General features: G+C 47.2%; 2 protein-coding genes across 4 annotated transcripts in view; both read right to left on the reverse strand.

Annotated features, from left to right (window-relative positions):
* The window catches only part of LOC308128324 (EMILIN-1-A-like), a 51,835-nt gene extending 41,094 nt beyond the window's left edge, over positions 1-10,741 (reverse strand). For 2 of the 3 annotated variants that reach the window (XM_080493433.1, XM_080493434.1), the window contains exon 1: positions 10,274-10,741. In XM_080493433.1, the coding sequence (XP_080349559.1) occupies positions 10,274-10,443 (170 nt within the window). In that variant the 5' untranslated portion in view covers positions 10,444-10,741. The remainder of the gene's footprint in view (positions 1-10,273) is intronic. The other variant, XM_080493435.1, reaches the window with a different exon arrangement.
* Positions 10,742-14,538: 3,797 nt separating this feature from the next.
* Positions 14,539-20,676, reverse strand: part of vps13c (vacuolar protein sorting 13 homolog C) — a 124,320-nt gene continuing 118,182 nt past the window's right edge. Inside the window, exons 84-85 of the mRNA XM_080493439.1 lie at positions 15,089-15,172; positions 14,539-14,979 (exon numbers count right to left, since the gene is read on the reverse strand). Coding sequence (XP_080349565.1) covers positions 14,878-14,979; positions 15,089-15,172 — 186 coding nt within the window. The 3' untranslated portion in view covers positions 14,539-14,877. The remainder of the gene's footprint in view (positions 14,980-15,088; positions 15,173-20,676) is intronic.

A 20,676-nucleotide genomic window follows, 5' to 3' on the forward strand; every position in this document is an offset into this window, starting at 1 on the left:
TTATCTAGAAACAGAGTTAAAAGCTTAGCTCCTCCATCCTGACGTAGCAGAGTGGGGACCAGGCAACAGAGTGGCAGTCCTACACGCCTCTCTGAGTTTCCCTCTGGGCAGTCACCAACCATAGCTAACTTAGTTAAACATCCCATAGAGACTGTGTCTATCCCTCGGACCACCACAAGTATAAAACTATCTAAACCTAGGAAAACTACTTCTAATGACTACAAAAACTTCATCCGTATCAAGTGTGAAACTAGACAAAATCAAGACAAACAAATGAGATGTGGTTTCCTAAACATGAGATCTTTATCATCCAAAGCTCTTCTAGTCAATGATCTGATAAGTGAACACAACATTGATCTCTTTGGATGAACAGAAACCTGCTACGTAAAGATGAGTATGTTAGTCTAAATGAAGCCTCCCCTCCAAGTCATACTAACACTCAAATAGCTGGTGGAGGTGGTGGAGGAGGGTGGAGGCAGCCATCTAGAACTCTCACTTACTAATTAATATTAACCCAAAACCCAACTTTAGTTCTTTTGAGAGTCTGAGCATGACCATGCCACACCCGTCAAATAAAATAGTAAATTCTGTAGAATCTGTAATCATTTCTCGTCCTCCTGGACCTTCTTCAACTTTTCTAACTGAATTCTCTGAATTGTTGTCAGATGTAGCCCTGACTAAAGATAAGGTTATCATGGTAGGAGACTTCAATGTTCATGTTGACCTAGAAAATGATAGTTTCAGTGCAGCTTTAGATCTACACTTGACTCTCTAGGTTTCTCTCAGGTAGTAGACGGGCCTACCCAGAAACATCTCCACACCCTAGACCTTATTCTAACTTATGGTTTGAATATAGAGCATCTGACCATCTCTCCTCACTATGATTTCCTGTCAGATCACTTCTTAATAACCTTTGACTTTTGTTAGAGTAATTTTATATATAGTTGCCATATCCGTGCTTAATTATATTCATGTTCAAGTTCAGTTATATTCCTTGTGTTCTTTCTTATGCAGCGCCTCTGAGGCGCAGGTCAACCTGACCAAGCTGATAAGCAGGATGAGCCATGTTGTCCACACAGCTGCCTTCTCGAGGTCCCATGCGCAGGGGATGTCCTTTGATTGTACTCATAGTTGATAAAACTGTTAAAGCTCACAGAATGTTTGTTTCTATGATATGTATCCTGTAAACCCTCCCCTTTGTTGAATGGAATAAAAACGCAGGAGAAATGGCCTGGGAGCAGAGTGGATAGGAGGTGTATTTGGGCACACTCCTAGCCATTTCTCCTCGAGTAATCAAAAGCTCATTCTTGTTGTCTTCTTCTTTCTTGCAGATTTAATAAATGTCCGTAGCCTAAACCTGACAACTTTGTTCTAAATAGTTCTAACCCTCCGGTTAAAGCCGTGTTAACCAGGTCTCTCTCTGATAACATAGTAACTAAATTCAAGGAAAGAATTCCCTCTGCTATAGAATCAGTAGTGGATCTTCCTGACCCGTATACTGTTGCTAGCTCAGACATTGAATACCTAACAAACAGTCTGACAGATATGCTAAAAACAACGCTAGACGACATAGCTCCTCAAAAAATGAAACTGAAAAAACAGGAAAAGTCCTCCCCATGGTTTAACTCATCAACCCGCCAGCTTAAACAACGCTGCCGTAGATTAGAAAGAACCTGGCGTTCAACAAAAACAGAGCTAGATTATATAGCCTGGAAGGATAGCTTCAAAACTTATAAGAAAGCTCTGAGTAGAAGTAGAACTAATTACTACTCATCCTTAATAGAGGAAAACAAAAACAACCCTCGCTTTCTTTTCAGTACTGTAGCCAAACTGACCAAGAACCAAAATAGTGTTGAGCCCACCATTCCTATCAATATATGTAGTGAGGACTTCATGAAGTTCTTTCAAAATAAAATGACAAGGCTTAGGGATAACATCCATCAAACCCTACCGTCCGTTAGCCCCATAACAGAGGAACTGGTTAAACCTAACAGTCATCTGGAATGCTTTCAGCAAATACAACTAGTCCAACTAAACTCCCTTATTTCTTCTGCTAAACCAACTACTAGCCTGTTGGACCCAATTCCTACTAGAATTCTGAAAGAGGCACTGCCACTAATTAATAATTCTATACTGGTAATTATTAACCAGTCTCTAACAATAGGCTATGTGCCCCAATCCTTTAAACTAGCAGTTATTAAACCTCTCATTAAGAAGCCAAACTTAGACACAAGCCTTCTCTCAAACTACAGGCCCATCTCCAACCTTCCTTTCCTGTCAAAGGTTCTGGAGCAAGTAGTGGCTAAACAACTCCAGGATTATCTGCAGGAGAATAATCTGTTAGAGGACCTTCAGTCCAGCTTCAGAATGAACCACAGTACAGAGACTGCTCTGCTAAAAGTTACTAATGACCTTCTAATGGCCTCAGATAGAGCTCTTCTATCGGTTTTAGTTCTTCTGGACCTTAGTACTGCATTTGATACTGTCCATCATAATATACTCTTAAGGAGATTAGAAGATGCCGTCGGCATTAAAAACTTAGCCTTAAACTGGTTTAAATCATATTTATCTGACCGCTTTCAATTTGTTCATGTAAATAACAAATCTTCAATACATGAACGGGTCCTGTGTGGAGTACCACAAGGCTCCGACCTCGGACCCATATTGTTTAATCTCTAGATGTTACCACTCGGAAATATTATTAGGAAACACAACATTAACTTTCATTGTTATGCAGATGATACTCAGCTCTATTTATCAGTTAAAGCCAATCAGGCCGACCAACTTGTTAAACTAGAGTCCTGCCTCAGGGACGTTAAGTCCTGGATGTCTATCAACTTCTTAATGCTCAACACATCCAAGACTGAGGTTCTAATCCTAGGTCCTAAAAAGCTCAGGGATTACTTTTCAGATAGTCTGATTACCTTAGATAATATTACCTTAACCTCTAACAGTGATATTAGGAACCTGGGTGTTATTTCTGATCAGGATCTGTCCTTTATGTCCCATGTTAAACATGTCTCCAGGACAGCCTTCTTCCATCTAAGGAATATTGCAAAAATGAGAAACTTCTTGTCCTTCAAAGATGCAGAACAAATGCTTCCTGCCTTTGTGACTTGAAGATGAGATGATTGTAACTCCCTAATGTCAGGATGTCCAAACTCCTCTGTTAGGATCTTCCAGCTAGAGCAGAACGCTGCTGCAGGTTTACTAACCAGAACTGGAAGAAGAGAGCACATCTCCCCAGTCTTAGCATCCTTACACTGGCTTCACATCAAATCTAGAATAGAATTCAACATCCTTCTGATCACATCTAAAACTCTTCATCACCAGGCTCCGTCCTATATGGAGAAACTTCTAGAAGGGTCTCACCCTCCACGAGCCCTTGGCTCTGAGGATGCAGGACTGTTGGTAATCCCTAAAGTCCTTCAAAGTAAAAGAGGAGGCAGGAGTTTCAGCCATATGGCTCCTTTACTCTGGAATCAACTAGCAGCCTCGGTCCGAAGGGCCCACACCATTAGTTTATTTAAGAGTAGACTAAAAAGCTTCCTCTTTGATAGAGCTTCTCATTAGGAATAAAATAGGAGCACTAAGTTGAGCTGCTCTAGGCCTAGACTGCTGAGGGGATTTCCTCTCTCCCGTTAAAGGGAGGAACTCTACATTTGGAGCTTCTGTTTCTTGTCTTTCTTTCTTTCTCTCTGTGTAACAACATTACTGGAGCCACCAGATCCTGACAGGAGGGGAGCAGGATCCAGGGGATCAGACCCAAGACTCCCAGAGTGGAGTTACCACGGTCCTACTACCCGACCCCCCCACAGCACCGGGACCCCCCCACAGCACCGGGACCCCACCACAGCACCAGGACCCCCCCACAGCACCGAGACCCCACCACAGCACCGGGACCCCCCCACAGCACCGAGACCCCCCCCACAGCACCGGGACCCCACCACAGCACCGGGACTCCCCCACAGAACCGAGACCCCCCCACAGCACCGGGACCCCACCGCAACGGCACGGCCCTTAAACTCCAGACTGAGATTGGTTCATCATCAGACCAACGCTCATCATAGACTTTTCTTAGTATTTGTACTTCTCTGGCCTGTCTGCCTCTCTCTCTCCCTCTTCTATTCCTCTCTCTCTCTCTCTTCTATTCCTCTCTCTCTCCCTCTTCTATCCCATGTACTTCTCCCCCCAACCGGTCAAGGCGGATGCCCCCCCCCCCCCACCCTTCCAGAGTCTAGGCTCCGCCCCCTTTCTTCCTGAAGAGGGACTTCTTATGAACTGTTCTTCCTGAGAGGGAGTTCTTCCTGGTTTCCACTGTTGCTTGTTCCTTCTGCTGCTCTGGAAGGTTTAGTTGGGTTCTGTTGTTCTCTATCATTGTAAGAGGCTCTGGAAGGTTTAGTTGGGTTCTGTTGTTCTCTATCATTGTAAGAGGCTCTGGAAGGTTTAGTTGGGTTCTGTTGTTCTCTATCATTGTAAGAGGCTCTGAGATGTTTGTTGATGTGATTTAGAGCTTTACAAATAAAACTGAATTGAATTGAATTGAATTGAATTGAATTGAATTGAATTCATCCTCAGAGGAGGTGTCACTGCTCGATTCTTCCTCCTCCTCCTCTGAACTCAGATCAGCTTCAGAACCCTCTGATGAACTCACAGTTTTTGTTTTAGAGTTCATGTTCTTTCCTTCAGGGCCGCTCTCTATGTTCTGTTTCCTTTTGGCTCTGAGCCTCTGACTGTTCTCCTCCTCCTCCATCTCCACATCCACCCTCGCTCCTCCATTTACACTTTTACCCGACCCTTCCTGAACCTCAGTAAGACCACTGTCCTCCTGAGAGTCCAGATGAGCTTCTGCACCTCCTCCACCAACGTTTTCTTCACCAGCACCTCCTCCACCAACCTCTTCTCCATCTGCACCTCCTCCACCAGCACCTCCTCCAACAACCTCTTCTCCATCTGCACCTCCTCCAGCAACCTCTTCTCCACCTGCAAATCCTCCAACAACCTCTTCTCCACCTGCACCTCCTCCAGAAACCTCTTCTCCACCTGCACCTCCTCCAGAAACCTCTTCTCCACCAGCACCTCTTCCAGTAACCTCTTCTCCATCTGCACCTCCTCCACCAGCACCTCCTCCAACAACCTCTTCTCCATCTGCACCTCCTCCAACAACCTCTTCTCCACCTGCACCTCCTCCAGAAACCTCTTCTCCACCAGCACCTCTTCCAGTAACCTCTTCTCCACCTGCACCTCCTCCACCAACCTCTTCTCCACCTGCACCTCCTCCACAACCTCCTCTCTACCTGCATCTCTTCCACAAACCTTTTCTCCACCAACGTTTTCTCCACCACCACCTCCTCCAGCAACCCCTTCTCCACCTGGACCTCCTCTACCAACCTCTTGTCCACCGGCACCACCTCCACCAGCCTCTTCACCTGCAAATCCTCCAACAACCTCCTCTCTACCTGCATCTCTAACACCAACCTTTTCTCCACCAACTTTTTCTCCACCTGCACCTCCTCCACCAACCTTTTCTCCACCAACCTCTTCTCCACCTGCAAATCCTCAAACAATCTCCTCTCTACCGGCATCTCTTCCACCAACCTTTTTTCCACCAACCTTTTCTCCCCCTGCACCTCCTCTTATTTCACCTCCCTCATTGTCACCTCCTCCTGTACCTCCTGCACCTCCTCCTGCCCCACTGGCCCCCTCCCCAGGACAGGACCTCCTCTGGTGTCCCTCCTGTCCACACCCAAAGCACCTCATATTGTCAGTGGTGGAAATCAGGATGTAGTCAAAGCCGTCCACCGTCACCTTGAAGGACAGGTTTAACTCCGGCCTGCTGTCCTTCATCACCATCAGGAACTGTCTCCTGTGGGAGATGATGCGTCTGTCCTCAGGCTCTTTACAGACTGGGGACAGCTTCCTCACAGGAGACACCACCTTTCCATATCTAGATAGCAGCTCCACCAGGGTACCATCCTCCACTAAAGGTGGAACGTTCCCCACCAGAACTCGTTTAGCTGGTGTGCTCAGAGGCATCGCCTCCACCAGCGTGTCCCTCATCACCTCCACCAGCGTGTGCCTCATCACCTCCACCAGCATGTCCCTCATCACCTCCACCAGTGTGTCCCTCATCACCTCCACCAGCGTGTCCCTCATCACCTCCACCAGCGTGTGCCTCATCACCTCCACCAGCGTGTCCCTCATCACCTCCACCAGCGTGTCCCTCATCACCTCCACCAGCGTGTCCCTCATCACCTCCACCAGTGTGTCCCTCATCACCTCCACCAGCGTGTCCCTCATCACCTCCACCAGTGTGTCCCTCATCAGCACCACCAGCGTGTCCCTCATCACCACCCCAGCCGAGACCACAGCGTTAGCCTTCTCCACCTCCCTCACAAACACCACCACGGCTCCATCCATCCTGCTGCTCCACCACCTTAGCCACCTCCTCCCCCCAGCAGGAGAACCCGGGTTCAGCTTGAACCGTGTTTCCTGCTCAGCTTGGTGAAAGCCATGGTGCTACACCGTTAGTATGACACTAACTGCACCACAGCCTCACCAAATCAGACAAACACCTTCACTCACCTTCATCCACCTTCATCCACCTTCACACACCTTCACACACCTTCACTCACCTTCATCCACCTTCACACACCTTCACACACCTTCACTCACCTTCACACACCTTCACTCACCTTCATACACCTTCACACACCTTCACTCACCTTCATCCACCTTCACACACCTTCACTCACCTTCACACAACTTCATACACCTTCATCCACCTTCATCCACCTTCACACACCTTCACACAACTTCATACACCTTCATCCACCTTCATCCACCTTCATCCACCTTCACTCACCTTCATCCACCTTCATCCACCTTCATCCACCGTCATACACCTTCACTCACCTTCATCCACCTTCATACACCTTCACCCACCTTCATCCACCTTCATCCACCTTCACTCACCTTCACACACCTTCACTCACCTTCATCCACCTTCATCCACCTTCATCCACCTTCACTCACCTTCACTCACCTTCATCCACCTTCACTCACCTTCATCCACCTTCATCCACCTTCATCCACCATCATACACCTTCACTCACCTTCATCCACCTTCATACACCTTCACCCACCTTCATCCACCTTCATCCACCTTCACTCACCTTCACACACCTTCACTCACCTTCATCCACCTTCATCCACCTTCATCCACCTTCACTCACCTTCACTCACCTTCATCCACCTTCATACACCTTCACACACCACACACCTTCACACACCTTCACACACCTTCATCCACCTTCACTCACCTTCACTCACCTTCAACCCCCTTCACACAAACTATCACACCATGAAACTACTGAAACTAGTAAGTAACCTGCTCTCAGTAAGACTGGATGATGACAAGTCTGTTGATGAGACTGGATGATGACAGGACTCTCAGAGAGACTGGATGAGGACAGGTCTCTTGATGAGACTGGATGATGACAGGACTCTCAGTGAGACTGGATGAGGACAGGTCTCTCAGTGAGACTGGATGAGGACAGGTCCCTCAGTGAGACTGGATGAGGACAGGTCTCTCAGTGAGACTGGATGAGGAGAGGTCCCTCAGTGAGACTGGATGAGGACAGGACTCTCATTGAGACTGGATGATGACAGGTCCCTCAGTGAGACTGGATGAGGACAGGTCCCTCAGTGAGACTGGATGAGGACAGGACTCTCATTGAGACTGGATGATGACAGGTCCCTTAGTGAGACTGGATGATGACAGGTCCCTCAGTGAGACTGGATGAGGACAGGACTCTCATTGAGACTGGATGATGACAGGTCCCTCAGTGAGACTGGATGAGGACAGGTCCCTCAGTGAGACTGGATGAGGACAGGACTCTCATTGAGACTGGATGATGACAGGTCCCTTAGTGAGACTGGATGATGACAGGTCCCTCAGTGAGACTGGATGAGGACAGGACTCTCTCCGTTGTCAGGGAGCTAAGTAACCGAGTCTGGATGAGTTAATTGTAGAACAGGGGTTCTTGTCCAGCGTTGCCATCGCAGTCTCTCTGGGCAGACAGAACAGTTCTCCAAGCATGAAGGACTGACAGGTAGAAGACGGAGGTTAGGGAAAGCTCTATGTGTGTCTGGTTGATCAGGAAAAGGTGCTTGTCATAGTCCAGACCTTTGACCTGACGGAGAAGCAGAGATTTTGTTTCAGTCCAGTTGTGGTTGACGGTACAAAACCTCTGAGCAGTCTGGAGACGGGCTGCAGTTTCAGGACTGTGAAGACCACTGCTTGACCCCCTAGACCTCCAGAGTCTGAACCGGGTCACTCAGGTCCATGAAGGAGACCTCATGTAGCAACAGGTTCTCTAGTAGCAGCTGGTTCTCCAGTAGCAGCTGGTTCTCTAGTGGCAGCTGGTTCCCCAGTGGCAGCTGGTTCTCCAGTGGCAGCTGGTTCCCCAGTCGCAGCTGGTTCTCCAGTGGCAGCTGGTTCTCCAGTGGCAGCTGGCTCCCCAGTGGCAGCTGGCTCCCCAGTGGCAGCTGGTTCTCCAGTGGCAGCTGGCTCCCCAGTGGCAGCTGGCTCCCCAGTGGCAGCTGGTTCTCCAGTGGCAGCTAGTCCTCCAGTGGCAGCTGGTTCTCCAGTGGCAGCTGGCTCCCCAGTGGCAGCTAGTCCTCCAGTGGCAGCTGGTTCTCCAGTAGCAGCTGGTTCTCCAGTGGCAGCTGGTTCTCCAGTGGCAGCTGGTTCTCCAGTGGCAGCTGGCTCCCCAGTGGCAGCTGGTTCTCCAGTGGCAGCTAGTCCTCCAGTGGCAGCTGGTTCCCCAGTGGCAGCTGGTTCCCCAGTGGCAGCTGGCTCTCCAGTGGCAGCTGGTTCCCCAGTGGCAGCTGGTTCTTCAGCAGCTGGTTCTCCAGTGGCAGCTGGTTCCCCAGTGGCAGCTGGTTCTCCAGTAGCAGCTGGCTCCCCAGTGGCAGCTGGTTCTCCAGTGGCAGCTGGTTCCCCAGTGGCAGCTGGTTCTCCAGTGGCAGCTGGTTCCTCAGTGGCAGCTGGTTCTCCAGCAGCTGGTTCTCCAGCAGCTGTTGGCGATGAACGGGGGAACACCGGACACAGTGACTCGGTGGATGACACCAACGGGGGGGAGGACGTCCAGCGCTTAACCCCATCCCACCTGCTCACCTACAGAGAGGAAGAGCTGCTCCAGCCACTAGGCTCCGCCTCCTTTATTCATTACAGTCATGAATTTAACTCCTTTACCTTCACATGAAAAACTATTTAGTCACTTCTACACACACACACACACACACACACACACACACACACACACACACACACACACACACACACACACTCACACTCACACTCACTCACTCACACTGGCAGACAGAGGGAGAGAAAGAAAGAGAGAGAGACAGAGCGAGAAACAGAGAGACAGAGAGAGCGAGAGACAGAGAGACACAGAGAGAGAGAGAGACAGTGAGAGAGAAAGAGAGAGAGAGAGAGAGAGCGAGAGACACAGAGAGAGAGAGAGACAGTGAGAGAGAAAGAGAGAGAGAGAGAGAGAAAGAGAGAGCGAGAGACACAGAGAGAGACAGTGAGAGAGAAAGAGAGAGAGAGAAAGAGAGAGAGAGAGAGCGAGAGACACTGGAGAGAGAGAGAGACAGTGAGAGAGAAAGCGAGAGAGAGAGAGAAAGAGAGAGAGAGCGAGAGACACAGAGAGAGAGAGAGACAGTGAGAGAGAAAGAGAGAGAGAGAGAGAAAGAGAGAGAAAGAGAGAGCGAGAGACACAGAGAGACACAGAGAGAGACAGTGAGAGAGAAAGAGAGAGAGAGAAAGAGAGAGAGAGAGAGCGAGAGACACAGAGAGACACAGAGAGAGACAGTGAGAGAGAAAGAGAGAGAGAGAGAGACAGAGAGAGAGAGAGACAGTGAGAGAGAAAGAGAGAGAGAGAGAGAAAGAGAGAGAAGAGTCTTCAGAGTTCAGGAAAGCAATAATTTTCACAATAAAATCCCAATCAAACCAGCAGCCGTTACACTTCCGGTACACTCTTTCACAGTAAAAGATGTCACATCTGTGTTGACGTCACTAACTCCGTTACCCCCTCAACAAACACACACACACACACACACACACACACACACACACACACACACACACACACACACACACACACACACACACACACACACACACACACACACTCCTCCTCTTCCTCATCTTCATCTTCGTCTTCGTCATCAAATCATCCGTTCCGCGCACGTGTCATCTTACCTGTGTCTGGTGGCGCGCGCTCCGTAAGCCTGCGCGTGCCCGCCACTGTACAGACTGTAAGAAGATCGCAGCGGGAACGCGCTCTCGGCGTGTCCGCAAGTCAGGAGCACGAGCATCAGTAGCTGGAACGAGGCCATCCCGTGAGCTCGATACGGGATCAATAAGTTCATGGCGGGAAAAGTCCTCTTCTCCACGTAGACCCCAGAGTTCTGTCCTACCGACCCATAGTCCGGTTCTGGCCCGGACTGAGAACCCGGTTCCGGTCCGCCCCGTGTCCAGCCAGCTGTGCTGATCCGCTCTAGTCCGCCTTAACCGGGTTCGGTCCAGATTCAGATCCGGTTCGCTCCGGTTCCACCGGACCCATCAGAACTTTGTTGTGAAACAAAGAAAAAGTAGGTGCGACGGACTGAACCGAGATCCGCTGCTCCTCCTCTTCATCACCGCTCCTCCTCTTCATCACCGCCCCCTACTGTCCCCCCCCCCCCCCCCCCCCCCCCCCCCTCCCTCCCGGAGGAGACATCGGACCCGCAGCTGGCCACACCTGGACACCCCACCCCCCTCCTGGCACAGCCCCCAACTGTCCCAGCACACACACACCCACACACACACACACTCAGTGATTCAAGTCCCTCTCACCATATCTTCACCTTCACTTGACCATCAGGGAACAAGTCAATCCCAACGTCACCATCACGTTATGTTGACTTTAAACACACACACTCATTGTTTGGTGCAATGCTGAGGTGTGTGTGTGCGTGTGTGCGTGTGTGTTCTCACAAACACAACACAACACTGTCTGCTTGTTGTATGCATGTGCACGTGGTTGTGAGCATTCCAGCCTGTGTGTGTGTGTCACAGCCATCGTCATCCATCATCCATACATCATTCAGCCATCATCCATCCATCCATCATCCATCCATCATCCACCCATCATCCATACATCATCCACCCATCATCCATCCATCATCCATTCACCATCCATCCATCATCCACCCATCATCCATCCATCATCCATTCACCATCCATCCATCATCCACCCATCATCCATACATCATCCATTCACCATCCATCCATCATCCACCCATCAACCATACATCAGTCAGCCATCATCCATCCATCCATCATCCATCCATCATCCACCCATCATCCATCCATCATCCACCCATCATCCATCCATCATCCAGCCATCATCCAGCCATCATCCATTCACCATCCATCCATCATCCAGCCATCGTCCACCCCTCGTCCACCCATCACCCATCTATCATCCATCAATCATCCAGCCATCATCCTTCCATCATCCAGCCATCGTCATCCATCATCCATTCACCATTCATCCATCGTCCACCATCATCCATCCATCTTCCACCCCTCGTCTACCCATCATCCATCCATACAACCACCACCTTTATCCTCATCATCACCTCCTCTCTCCACGTTGTGTTTGTGTGAGCAGGAGGAAGAGGATGACTCACAGTTACCATGTGGCCCTGAACGCCTCACATCACATTTCCCATTCTGTGGATCTGATCAGGAGCTCCTGTTACTGCACTGCCTCTCCCAGCGACCTCCAATGACCTCTGATGGCCTGAGAAGACCCCCTGGTCCTCACCTGTGAAGCCTGAAGGTGTTCACCTGGTATTCAGTCAGTCACAAGCAGCCATAAAGCCAGAGAAGAGCTGCAGCCACCTCCAAAGAGCTTCAGGAAGAAGCTTTCATCCAGTCAACCAGACAAACACAAGAGTTCCTGTTCAGGTCAGACATCAGATTTATAGCTTTACTGGGTTTCATCTTTCATGTAGTTTTCTCTGTTCCCTCCTTCCTCCATCTGTCCGTTATCAGTCCTCCGTCACCAATCACTCCTCCATGTTTCCTGCATCAAACAATATTTCTAGAGCACATTCCATTCAAAGATTATATAAAACAAACTATGCACAATAAAAACACACACAGTAGTGCTTTCTCACCACTAGAATGACAAGCCAAATTTAAAGCTCGGGCTTCAATCCAATTCAACTTTATTTAAATAAAGACAAATACAACACAGGCACCAACAACTCCACCTGTCAGTCCTCATCTCTTCTGACGTAGCAGTAATTACATCACTTCCTGTTTCATATGGTCATCACAGCAATTTGTTACACATCACTTCCAGTTTCACCTGGTCACATCACATCACTTTCTGTTTCACCTGGTCATCAGATCACTTCCTGTTACACATCACTTCCTGTTTCACCTGGTCATCAGATCACTTCCTGTTACACATCACTTCCTGTTTCACCTGGTCATCACAGCACTTTGTTACACATGACTTCCTGTTTCACCCGGTCACATCACATCACTTCCTGTTTCACCGGGTCACATCACAGCACTTTGTTTCACCTGGTCTTCAGATCATTTCCTGTTACACGGCACTTTCTATTTCACCTGGTCATCACAGCACTTTGTATCACATCACTTCCTGTTTCACAGCACTTTCTGGGTACGTCTGAATTGTCCCTCCTGTCTCCTTCTCGATCACTTCTCATTCACCCCAGAAATGTTCTGTGTGGCGGCCATGATGAGGACTGTCTGAGTTCTCAATAAGCAAAGGAAAGGAGTCTCGTTGCTTCCTTTAGAACCTCCTTTAGCCTAGGAACCACTGATGCTTTCTTTAGAACCTCCTTTAGCCTAGGAACCACTGACGCTTCCTTTAGAACCTCCTTTAGCCTAGGAACCACTGATGCTTCCTTTAGCACCTCTTTTAGCCTAGGAACCACTGATGCTTCCTTTAGAACTTCCTTTAGCTTAGGAACCACTGATGCTCCCTTTAGCACCTCTTTTAGCCTAGGAACCACTGATGCTTCCTTTAGAACTTCCTTTAGCTTAGGAACCACTGATACTTCCTTCAGAACCTCCTTTAGCTTAGGAACCACTGATGCTTCCTTTAGAAATTCCTTTAGCTTAGGAACCACTGATACTTCCTTCAGAACCTCCTTTAGCTTAGGAACCACTGATGCTTCCTTTAGAACCTCCTTTAGCCAAGGAACCACTGATGCTTCCTCTAGAACCTCCTTTAGCTTAAGACCCACTGATGCTCTCATTAGAACCTCCTTTAGCCTAGGAACCACTGATGGTTCCTTTAGAAATTCCTTTAGCTTAGGAACCACTGATACTTCCTTCAGAACCCCCTTTAGCCTAGGAACAACTGATGCTTCCTTTAGAACCTCCTTTAGCCTAGGAACCACTGATGCTTCCTTTAGAACCTCCTTTAGCCAAGGAACCACTGATGCTTCCTCTAGAACCTCCTTTAGCTTAAGACCCACTGATGCTCTCATTAGAACCTCCTTTAGCCTAGGAACCACTGATGGTTCCTTTACCAAAGGAGACCAGCTCATGTTCCCCCACAATTCCTTGCGGCAACAACATTTAAAGGAACCCGCTCATCGGAGCGTTCAGGGAAACTCAGGATGACTGAAAAAGGAGCAGATCATGTAAGTTACCAAAGTAATAATCTGCCTAGAACCACTTGAAATCATCTAGAACCCAGATGAACGTTTTGTAGTTCATTTTCAGAAACTTGTAGTTCTTTCCCCACCATGGCAGACGTCACTAACTAGAGCCGCCGTCGCTTTATTATGACGTCACTAAGTGAAAGTCTGACTGCCTCACCACCGTGATCTCCTTTACTAACTCCTTTAGGAAGCCTCCTAACACCTTTCCTTAACTCCTTTAGGAAGCCTCCTAACACCTTTACTAACTCCTTTAGGAAGTCTCCTAACACCTTTCACTAACTCCTTTAGGAAGTCTCCTAACACCTTTACTAACTCCTTTAGGAAGCCTCCTAACACCTTTACTAACTCCTTTAGGAAGTCTCCTAACACCTTTCACTAACTCCTTTAGGAAGCCTCCTAACACCTTTACTAACTCCTTTAGGAAGTCTCCTAACACCTTTCACTAATTCCTTTAGGAAGTCTCCTAACACCTTTACTAACTCCTTTAGGAAGCCTCCTAACACCTTTACTAACTCCTTTAGGAAGCCTCCTAACACCTTTCACTAACTCCTTTAGGAAGTCTCCTAACACCTTTCACTAACTCCGTGATGTCATCCATGGGTTAAGGTAAAGTCCATAGATAAGGAGATAGGAGGGACTTTTTGGACGTACCCTCTGTTTCACCTGGTCATCCCCCCCCCCCAGAGCAGATAAAGCCCCCACCCCCCCCCCCCCCACATCTTGGGAGGTTTAAAGAGCAGGTTTGATGTTCAGTGTCAAAAGAAGAAACATCGAGTCCAAAGTGTTTATTTTGATTTAACTTCACCACAGACATTACAATTGTTTACATCCACAATCTCACATCTTAACCTTCATTGTTTTTACATGTATTAAAGATTTTTAAATCTTTTGTGTAGAATAAAAAAAATCTTTGATTCTAGATGATATCAACAGGCTGCAGACCAACAGCTGGAGACAGACAGTAAATAATAATGAAAAACAGTCAGATAACATACAATGAAATACAATGAATCCAAATGAAAAAGCCTGGTTGTAAAGTAAAGAAAGTAAAGAAAATGAAAATAGAAACCATTGAATTTGGTTATTTCATGGTTTTTGTTCCAGTGGAGGTCAAACGTCCCCGCGCAGCTTCACGAAGCGCTGAGACTTCTGCCGCACCATCCGCCGCTGCTGCTGCGCCATCTGGGCATCAAAGATGGCCGTCTGCAGCCTCTGTGGGTCACCATAGCAACTAGGTCAGAGACAGAGACAGAGACAGAGACAGAGACAGAGACAGAGACAGAGACAGAGACAGAGACAGAGACAGACAGACACACAGTACCTGGGCAGTGTCATGGTCTCGGAGTTGGAGGCTCCTCACCGCCTCCTGACCTGATTTCTTTGGAAGCATCAACTTGTGCTGATCCTGCAAAAATAAAAAACAACAACTGAGGAGACGTTCACGTGTGTTGATATGTAATGATGCATGTTCACTTGTTTTAGTGCATGTTCATGTGTTCACGTGTTGATGAGTTCACGTGTGTTGATGCGTGCTGTGTGTTGATGTGTTTACGTGTGTTGATGGGTGTTGTGTTCATGTGTTTACGTGTGTGTTTACGTGTGTTAATGTGTGTTTATGTGTGTTGGTGCAGGTTCATGTGTGTTGGCGTGTGGTGATGTGTTGGTATGTGTTAGTGTGTGTTGATGTGTTGGTGTATGTGTGCAGATGTGTTGGTGTATGTTGATGTGTGTTGATGTATTGGTGTATGTTGATGTTTGTGTGTGTGTTTGTGTATGTTGATGTGTGTGTGTTGATGTGTGTGTTGATGTGTGCTGGTGTATGTTGATGTGTGTGTGTGTGTGTGTGTGTGTGTGTGTGTGTGTGTGTGTGGGTGTTTGTTGATGTGTGTTTGTGTGTGTTGATGTGTGTGTGTTGGTATATGTTGATGTGTGTGTTGGTGTATGTTGATGTGTGTGTGTGTGTTGGTGTGTGTTGATGTGTGCTGGTGTATGTTGATGTGTGTTGGTGTGTGGGTGTTTGTTGATGTGCGTGTTGATGTTGGTGCATGATGTGTGTGTTGTTGTGTGTTGATGTGTTGGTGCGTGTTGATGTGTGTGTTGTTGTGTGTTGATGTGTTGGTGCGTGTTGATGTGTGTGTTGTTGTGTGTTGATGGGTGTGTTGGTGTATGTTGATATGTGTGTTGGTGCGTGTTGATGTGTGTGTTGTTGTGTGTTGATGGGTGTGGTGTTGTGTGTGTTTTTGTGTGTTGATGTGTGTTGGTGTGTGTTGATATGTGTGTGTTGGTGTGTGTTGGTGTGTGTGTTGTATGTTGATGTGTGTGTGTGTGTTGGTGTGTGTTGATGTGTGTTGGTGCATGTTGATGTGTGTGTGTGTTGATGTGTGCTGGTGTATGTTGCTGTGTGTTGTGTGTTGGTGAATGTTGATGTGTGTTGGTGAATGTTGATGTGTGTTGATGTGTGTTGATGTATGTTGATGTGTTGGTGTGTTGATATGTGTGTTGTATGTTGACGTGTATTGTGTGTTGATGTGTGTGTCGATATGTGTGTTGTATGTTGATGTGTGTGTTGTGTGTTGATGTGTGTGTTGTATGTTGATGTGTGTTGTGTGTTTGTGTGTGTTGATGTGTGTTGGTGTATGTTGATGTGTGTGTGTTGATGTGTGTGTTGGTGAATGTTGATGTGTGTGTTGGTTTGTGTTGATGTATGTTGATGTGTGTGTTGGTGTATGTTGATGTGTGTGTGTGTTGGTGTGTGTTGATGTGTGCTGGTGTATGTTGATGTGTGGGTGTTTGTTGATGTGTGTGTTGATGTGTGTGTTGATGTGTTGGTGCATGATGTGTGTGTGTTGCTGTGTGTTGATGTGTTGGTGCGTGTTGATGTGTGTGTTGATGTGTGTGGTGTTGTGTGTTGATGTGTGTGTTGATGTGTTGGTGCATGATGTGTGTGTTGCTGTGTGTTGATGTGTTGGTGCGTGTTGATGTGTGTGTTGATGTGTGTTGTGTGTTGGTGTGTGTTGATGCGTGTTGGTGTATGTTGATATGTGTGTGTTGTTGTGTGTGTTGTATGTTGATGTGTTGGTGTGTGTTGGTGTATGTTGATGTGTGTGTGTGTGTGTGTTGATGTGTTGGTGAATGTTGATGTGTTGATGTGTGTGCTGTATGTTGATGTGTGTTGTGTGTTGATGTGTGTGTCGATATGTGTGTTGTATGTTGATGTGTGTGTTGTGTGTTGATGTGTGTGTTGTATGTTGGTGTGTTGATGTGTGTGTTGTATGTTGATGTGTGTTGTGTGTGTTGGTGTGTGTGTTGATGTGTGTTGGTGTATGTTGATGTGTGTGTGTTCATGTGTGTGTTGATGTGTTGGTGTATGTAGATGTGTGTGTGTTGATGTGTGTGTTGGTGAATGTTGATGTGTGTGTTGGTTTGTGTTGATGTATGTTGATGTGTGTGTTGGTGTATGTTGATGTGTGTGTGTGTTGGTGTGTGTTGATGTGTGCTGGTGTATGTTGATGTGTGGGTGTTTGTTGATGTGTGTGTTGATGTGTGTGTTGATGTGTTGGTGCATGATGTGTGTGTGTTGCTGTGTGTTGATGTGTTGGTGCGTGTTGATGTGTGTGTTGATGTGTGTGGTGTTGTGTGTGTTGATGTTTGTGTTGATGTGTTGGTGCATGATGTGTGTGTTGCTGTGTGTTGATGTGTTGGTGCGTGTTGATGTGTGTGTTGATGTGTGTTGTGTGTTGGTGTGTGTTGATGCGTGTTGGTGTATGTTGATATGTGTGTGTTGTTGTGTGTGTTGTATGTTGATGTGTGTGTTGATGTGTTGGTGTGTGTTGGTGTATGTTGATGTGTGTGTGTGTGTGTTGATGTGTTGGTGAATGTTGATGTGTTGATGTGTGTGCTGTATGTTGATGTGTGTTGTGTGTTGATGTGTGTGTCGATATGTGTGTTGTATGTTGATGTGTGTGTTGTGTGTTGATGTGTGTGTTGTATGTTGGTGTGTTGATGTGTGTGTTGTATGTTGATGTGTGTTGTGTGTGTTGGTGTGTGTGTTGATGTGTGTTGGTGTATGTTGATGTGTGTGTGTTCATGTGTGTGTTGATGTGTTGGTGTATGTAGATGTGTGTGTTGGTGAATGTTGATGTGTGTGTGTTGGTTTGTGTTGATGTATGTTGATGTGTGTTGATGTATGTTGATGTGTGTAGGTGTGTGTTGGTGTATGTAGGTGTATTGGTGTATGTAGGTGTATATGTGTGTGTATGTGTGTGTAGGAGTATGTTGGTGTGTGTTGGTGTGTTTGTGTATGTTGGTGTATGTTGGTGCATGTTGGTGTGTGTTGGTGTATGTTGATGTGTAGGTGTATTGGTGTGTGTTGGTGTATGCTGGTGTATGTAGGTGTATTGGTGTGTGTTGGTGCATGTGTATGTTGGTGTGTTGGTGTATGTAGGTGTATTGGTGTGTGTTGGTGTATGTAGGTGTGTGTTGGTGTGTGGGTGTATGTAGGTGTCTTGGTGTGTGTAAGTGTGTTGGTGTATGTAGGTGTGTAGGTGTATTGAGTGTGTAGGTGTGTGTTGGTGTATATAGGTATATTGGTGTGTGTAGGTGTGTGTTGGTGTGTGTAGGTGTGTGTTGGTTTATGTAGGTGTATTGGTGTGTGTAGGCGTATTGTGTATGTTGGTGTGTTGGTGTGTAGGGGTGTGTTGGTGTATGTAGGTGTGTTGGTGTATGTAGGTGTGTTGGTTTATGTAGGTGCATTGGTGTGTGTAGGTGTGTTGGTGTGTGTAGGTGTGTTGGTGTGTTGGTGTATGTTGGTGTGTTGGTTTATGTAGGTGCATTGGTGTGTGTAGGTATGTGTTGATGTATTGGTGTGTGTTGGGTGTATGTAGGTGTATTGGTGTGTTGGGTGTATGTAGGTGTGTTGGTGTGTGTAGGTGTGTTGGTGTGTGTAGGTATGTGTTGATGTATTGGTGTGTGTTGGTGTGTATGTAGGTGTATTGGTGTGTTGGGTGTATGTAGGTGTGTTGGTGTGTTGGGTGTATGTAGGTGTGTTGGTGTGTGTAGGTGTATGTAGGTGTGTTGGTGTGTGTTGGTGTATGTAGGTGTGTTGGTGTGTGTAGGTGTATGTAGGTGTGTTGGTGTGTGTTGGTGTGTGTAGGTGTATGTAGGTGTGTTGTGTGTGTAGGTGTATGTAGGTGTGTTGGTGTGTGTAGGTGTATGTAGGTGTGTTGGTGTGTGTTGGTGGGTGTAGGTGTATGTAGGTGTGTTGGTGTGTGTAGGTGTATGTAGGTGTGTTGGTGTGTGTAGGTGTATGTAGGTGTGTTGGTGTGTGTTGGTGTGTGTAGGTGTATGTAGGTGTGTTGGTGTGTGTTGGTGTGTGTAGGTGTATGTAGGTGTGTTGGTGTGTGTAGGTGTGTTGGTGTGTGTAGGTGTATGTTAGTGTGTTGGTCATGCTCAGTTGAGAAGACCTTCTCATTCCAAGGTTTCTCATTGTTTTCTGACTGTTGACGTTGTGATTGTCTCTAAAGACAAACGTAGTGATGATCAGGAAAGGGGTGAAAAATCTCAAACATATTTCACATTTTAAATTCCTGAAAGTCGCCCCCCTTTGTCTTGTTGACAGCTGCACACCCGGGGCCGTCGCTGGGCGGAGCCTCTTCAGGGTTCAGTGGTGAGAGGTCATGAGGTCGGGATCAGTTGTGCTGTTGGTACTCAGCTGACAGGAGGCGGAGCTTCCCAGCTTTTCACGCTGACGAGGACTAAGTTCAGGTTTATGTATATAAGCTGCTTTTTTATCAAACATTGTGGTTCAGCTTGTGTTCCATAGAGAATGTTGTATGTGGTCAATAGAGTTCTCTTGCATCGCCCGTCCACCACCACAGGCCTTTAAGAGGAACCTGATCAACATACCAGGTTCTCTGGTTCCTGGTTAACTGATCCAGATGTACACGATCCTGATCACCGTTCCTACCAAGCAGGTTCTCAACTCTCTGGTTCAACCCAGACCAGGTGTGAGCGGTCACATGAAAGGGGCGGAGCTTGCAGCGTGTGACCAATCACACACAGAGAAACTCTGCAGAGCAGTTTCCAGATTACTGAAGGAGCAGTTAATCTCTGAGATTATGAAGAATTCAAACCCGTCCAGCAGCTCAAAGCAACACTGCTGCTGCAGCCAGAACCAGAACCTTCCTGACTTGGTGAGATTAGAGCAGATTAATGGATCAGTGATATAAAGGAACAGCACTGTGATCACTCAGTTCCACTTTATTCCAGCAGAACGGTTCCAGGCAGAACTTCCTCACTGCTCTTCTTTTACTTTAGGTTCTCCATCACTGGTTCTGAGGCGGAGGTTCTCTTATGTTTCCTGTTGGAATATTAATTCATCACCATGACGACAGGAGGAGTTCTGGTTCCATAAATGCATGGTTCTGCAGTTCTGTCAGGTGTGATCATGAACCTCATTGTTCTAGAATCCAGATCAACCCTCGTGGAGCCAAACAGACCTGGAACAAGAACCAGAACCAGAACCTCCTTCAGAGCCTCAGAGACCAGGATTTATTTTATTATGTCAAGAAGATTGTTCTGGATTAATTTATCATCTCCTCTCTGCTGCAGCTCAGAGCTGAACCCGCCCACCAATCACCATCATTTAAGAATGGGCGGGGCATTTTCCAAGAGATGTGATTGGTCAGGAGGCGGAGCTCTGACCTCTTATCCAGAACATAACCTGGTTAGACTTTCAGCGTCAGTTACCAGGTGATTTATCCTGGTGAGAATTGAACCAGCGTCGTAGTACGGAAAACCTGAGTTAATCCTTGAAGTTACCTGGATAAGAGAAAACCTGAGTTCATCCTGAAGTTATCTGGATAAGAGAAAACCTGAGTTCATCCTGAAGTTACCTAGATAAGAGAAAAT

The sequence above is a fragment of the Lipophrys pholis genome (genome assembly GCF_963383615.2).
Source record: "Lipophrys pholis genome assembly, chromosome: 2".
Taxonomy (NCBI): domain Eukaryota; kingdom Metazoa; phylum Chordata; class Actinopteri; order Blenniiformes; family Blenniidae; genus Lipophrys; species Lipophrys pholis.